This window comes from Salvelinus namaycush, chromosome 2, assembly GCF_016432855.1.
Source record: "Salvelinus namaycush isolate Seneca chromosome 2, SaNama_1.0, whole genome shotgun sequence".
Lineage (NCBI taxonomy): Eukaryota > Metazoa > Chordata > Actinopteri > Salmoniformes > Salmonidae > Salvelinus > Salvelinus namaycush.
In genome coordinates this window covers 788,302-793,301 of record NC_052308.1, presented here as the reverse complement: position 1 = coordinate 793,301, position 5,000 = coordinate 788,302, and the positions used below count along the sequence as shown (strand labels likewise).

Sequence of the window (5,000 nt, the reverse complement as noted above, 5' to 3'; positions counted from 1 at the left end):
AGGTTAGCTTTATCATAATGGATATCATAGCTGCTGCTGCTGCTGTGTGTGTGTGTGTGTGTGTGTGTGTGTGTGTGTGTGTGTGTGTGTGTGTGTGTGTGTGTGTGTGTGTGTGTGTGTGTGTGTGTGTGTGTGTGTGTGTGTGTGTTATTTCGCTGACCCCTAAAACCCAGCGTGGTCTTTAGGTGTAGTAGGGTTCAGGTTCCATGGTGTTGTGATGATAATAGCCCTATGATCATCACACACACACACACACACACACACACACACACACACACACACACACACACACACACACACACACACACACACACACACACACACACACACACACACAGACCACCATGGTGTCAGAGAGACCTGCGATGATTAGGCCTAATAATGCAGTGTAATTGTGTTAGTGTGACAGATGGCCTCACTTTGAAGACACCTGACAACACTGCTGACATGGCTGTCAGTGTAGGTTAGTCTCTGCATGCAAGTGTTACTGTACATGTACATACAGTGCGTAGCCACCGTGTTTTACTGAAAGGATCCTAAAACCTATGTATGCTCGTGATATATACTGTGTGTCCGTTGTAACAACATGCTCTGTGATTGCACAGTAACCGACCTACCTACAGGATACAGCTGCTGTGCCTTCTCGGTCGTCTCCTAGTCAAAGCCATCCATACTAACTTTAATTTAGAGTCTGTGAGTTCACTGGTGTCCTCTCTCCCAGGGGGACCACACACACACACACACACACAGACAGACACACACACACACACACACACACACAGACAGACACACACACACACACACACACACACACACACACACACACACACACACACACACACACACACACACACACACACACACACACACACACACACACACACACACACAGCGAACCACCCAGGGAATCAGAGCACGTGTTCAAAATCTACCAGCAACACATTATCAGATCAATAACCATTCATCAGCACTCAACACACTTCCAGTCATTTCACCTTACAAATCAGCCTCATGAGGCCCCGTGTTAATTAATGAAGTAGGAGAAATAGATCATTATTTATTTAACTAGGCAAGTCAGTTAGGAACAAATTCTTATTTACAATGACAGCCTACACCAGCCACACCCTGGATGACCCTGGGCCAATTGTGCACCGACCCTACGGGAGTCCCAATCACGGCCGGTTGTGATACAGCCTGGATTCAAACCAGGGTGTCGGTAGTGATGCCTCAAGCACTGAGATGCAGTGCCTCAGACCGCTGCGGAACTCAGGACATTAACTGAATGAAAGACACCCTATATCCCCTATATAGTGCACTACTTTTTAACAAATCCCTATGGGCCCTGGTCAAAAGTAGTGCACTATGTAGGGAATAGGGTGCCATTTGGGATACAACCATAGATTAATTAATTGAATGAGTGAATACATTACGGTCTGTATTGAGTCGTGTAGGGTTTCCCAACCAGGTGCACTTGGCCTAGCCACAAAGGAGTACATGAGAAGACTGATGAGACCATAGGTTTAGAGGTAAAATGCACATGAGGTAGCCTAGTGGTTAGAGCGCTGGGCCAGTTGCCGGATCGAATCCCCGACCTGACAAGGTAAAAATCTGTCACTTTGCCCCTGAACAAGGCAGTTAACCCACTGTTCCCCGGTAGGCCGTCAGTGTAAATAAGAATTTGTTCTTAACTGACTTGCCTAGTTAAATAAAGGTTACATTTAAAAATACTCTGAGCAGAGCAAAATGACAGTTGGTGGTACAGTAACTGAAAAAAGTTGGGAACCACTTGAGTACTGTAGCGCTAGCTGGCGCTCGCTGCACAACACAAATAACGATTGAATGAGTGTCTGTGTCCAAATAGCACCGTATCTTCAATAGGACCTGATCAACAATAGTGCACTACTTAGGGGATAGGATGCCATTTGTGATGCACACAGTGTATACATTAAAGGTCCAATGCAGACATTTTAATTCAATGTCAAATAATTTCTGGGTCACAATTAATAACTACCGTCCTGTGATTGTTTTCAAATAAAATGGTCAAAAATAAACAAAAAATAGCTTGTAATCAAAGAGTAATTTTTCAAGCAGGAATTTTGCTAGGACTGTTTGGAAGTTGTCTGAGTGGGGAGAGGGAAAACTGAAAATGTGCTGTTATTGGCAGAGGCCTGGAACTGTCTTTCTTATTGGTCTATTAAGTAATGTACCATCTTGGGATGTCACCTGGAAAACCAAAACTCCATTATTCTCATTTTCACAATTTCACAGTATTATTCCAACCTCATAGTGTGGAAATATATAGAAAACACAGGAAAATCACGTTTTTGACTGCACTGGGCCTTTAACGTGAGTTTAGAGTACAGTAGTAAGAGACAAACAGCAACATGAGGTTGTTATTGGCTTAAATGATTGATTGCAAATGAGGAGAGTTTTGGCACAAACCCGTCTGTTCTCACTGTGGGGGCTGTTGGCCTCTTTTTTTCAGGTTTGGTTTTGCTTGTTTTGCTTGTCTATTAGGAGAATAGTTTATAGCTGGATTACCAAGCGTCTCTCATGGGGGGGCGGGGGGGGGGGGGGGTTGTAACCCTTAAAGAGAAGCTGTAATTCTAAACGTCTAACCGTCACATTCTAAGGACAGCTTCACAATAGCACTTCAGAGAAGAGACACGCTTGATGTTGGAGGGGGGGGCGTAGAGGGAGGGGCGTGCGTGTGTGAGTGCTTCACTGTGTGTGCTGGCCTGTGTGCGCGTGTGTGTGTGTGTGTGCGCGTGTGCGTGTGGCAGTGACGTGATTGATAAGACATGAAGGGACAACAAGAGAAGATTTCTAGTCAATCACCTCTTGTGAATAACCCCTTCATAGTTTATGGATTAAGCCGCGTCACCTGTCCGAACAAACCAAAGCTCCCGTCCATTACCTTCACATGTAAAATCGGCTTTACTGTGTAAAACAACATTCACAACAAACAAAGTTCATAAAAAAATGTATGTCTTGAATCAAGGGATAAAGAAAAGCCATCGAAGTCATCTAGCAACCTACAGGTAACTTCCAAAATAAAGGAAACTCTTGAGTTAATGAGGGATTCAAAGTATATTAAAAGCAGTTGTTTCCACAGAGGTGCAGTTCCTGAGTTAATTAAGCAAATAACATCCCATCATGCTTAGGGTCATGTATAAAAATGACCAGGTGCCCATTATTTTGGCTACCTTGGCTAGAAGAGATCTCAGTGACTTTAAAAGAGGGGTCTCAACGGAGCACAGGGGGTTTAAAGGGTGTGTGTGTGTGTGTGTGTGTGTGTGTGTGTGTGTGTGTGTGTGTGTGTGTGTGTGTGTGTGTGTGTGTGTGTGTGTGTGTGTGTGTGTGTGTGTGTGTGTGTGTGTGTGTGTGTGTCACTTCCCTCCAACAGAGTTCCAGACACTTCTAGAATCTATGCCAAGGTGCATTGGCAGTTACCTGTACATATTATGAAATGAGAATGATAATTAATACTGTCCGTTAAAACCTTGAATCTGAATCTCCTTGACACAGACTCACTTTTGCTCTCTCTTTATCCCCCCACTCTCTCCCCTCGCTCTTTCTCTCTCCCTCTCTCTGACTCTCTCTCTCCCCCTCTCTTTCTCTCTCCCTCTCTCTGACTCTGTCTCCACAGGTGCAGGGACTGGAGAAGCAGGTGGCCAAGAACTACCCAGGACTAGACCTGGGTCCAGCAGGCTCGGCGATGAAGACCCTACCGTATGGCATAGGAGGTAGAGCCGTAGGCACAGGAGGAGGGACCGCAGGGGGAGTTAAACCCCCCTACCAAACAACCTCCCGCATCTTCTCCACAGGCATGGACGGGGTCGGCAACCCGCCCATGAAGCCCCCTCTGAAAAGTCCCACCTATAGCTTCCTCAACCCTTACGACTGGGCAAAGAATCAGTCTCTTCTCCTGGACCAGACAGGCTATCGTAACAAACGCAAACCCTCACTGAAGACGGCACAGAAGACCAAGAAGATCTTTGGCTGGGGAGATTTCTACTTCAACGTGAAAACCATGAAGTTCAGCCTCTTGGTCACCGGGAAGATCGTGGACCACATCAACGGCACGTTCACCGTCTACTTCCGCCACAACTCGTCCAGTCTCGGTAACGTCTCCGTGAGTATCGTCCCTCCAACTAAAGTAGTGGAGTTCGAGGTTCTCCAGCACCACCAACCGGGGCTCCACGCACAGCTCCACCCTGAGCTTCACACCCAGATCACTCAACAACAGACCCCGCACCAGTCCACCTTCGACCCCAAGGAAGTAAAGACCTTCAACTGCCGGGTGGAGTACGAGAAGACGAACCGCTCCAAGAAGCCCAAGCCCTGCCTCTACGACCCGTCTCAGACCTGCTTCTCAGAGCACACTCAGTCCCACGCCGCCTGGCTCTGCGCCAAACCTTTCAAAGTCATCTGTATCTTCATCTCCTTCTTTAGCATCGATTATAAGCTGGTTCAAAAAGTGTGTCCGGACTACAACTTCCAGAGCGAACACCCTTACCTTGGATAAGAGAGGAGCGAGGAGAGGAGAAAGTCTTGAGCGTGTTTTGAGGGGATCTGTTTAAGCAAAGGGCCAAACGCAGAATCACTAATCTTGATCTCTCGTTTAAACAGAGAACGTGTAGTTATTTGGGATGCAAGGTGATTTGTAGATCAGTGATCCTGCGCAGTCCGACTGCAATGTGTTGTTGTCGATCTCGAACATGCACAATGTCAGGACCGATGACGACGGGGTAGTCTTTTTTTCTGCTCTCAACCTCCCGTTGGATTGTGGATATTATTCAAATGAAGTACTGGTTGTCGACATCATAGATTATATAAATATGGCAGATTTTTTCAAACGATTTACGTAAAAACATTTGTGTTATTTGTCTTTGATTTGAATGTAAATAATGTAAAAAAAATCTATACAGCTCTTAGAAATTGGTTATTATCAGTGTTAATTCATTTTTGTCTGTTGGAGAAATCGAATTTCAAAACAT

General features: G+C 45.7%; 1 protein-coding gene across 1 annotated transcript; it reads left to right on the top strand.

Annotated features, from left to right (window-relative positions):
• Positions 1 to 447: 447 nt before the first annotated feature.
• Positions 448 to 4,688, top strand: LOC120020063 (neurexophilin-4). Its single transcript, XM_038963502.1, has 2 exons — positions 448 to 459; positions 3,650 to 4,688. The coding sequence occupies exons 1-2, from the start codon at positions 448 to 450 to the stop codon at positions 4,526 to 4,528; spliced, it is 891 nt and encodes a 296-aa protein (XP_038819430.1). The 3' UTR covers positions 4,529 to 4,688.
• Positions 4,689 to 5,000: the final 312 nt, after the last annotated feature.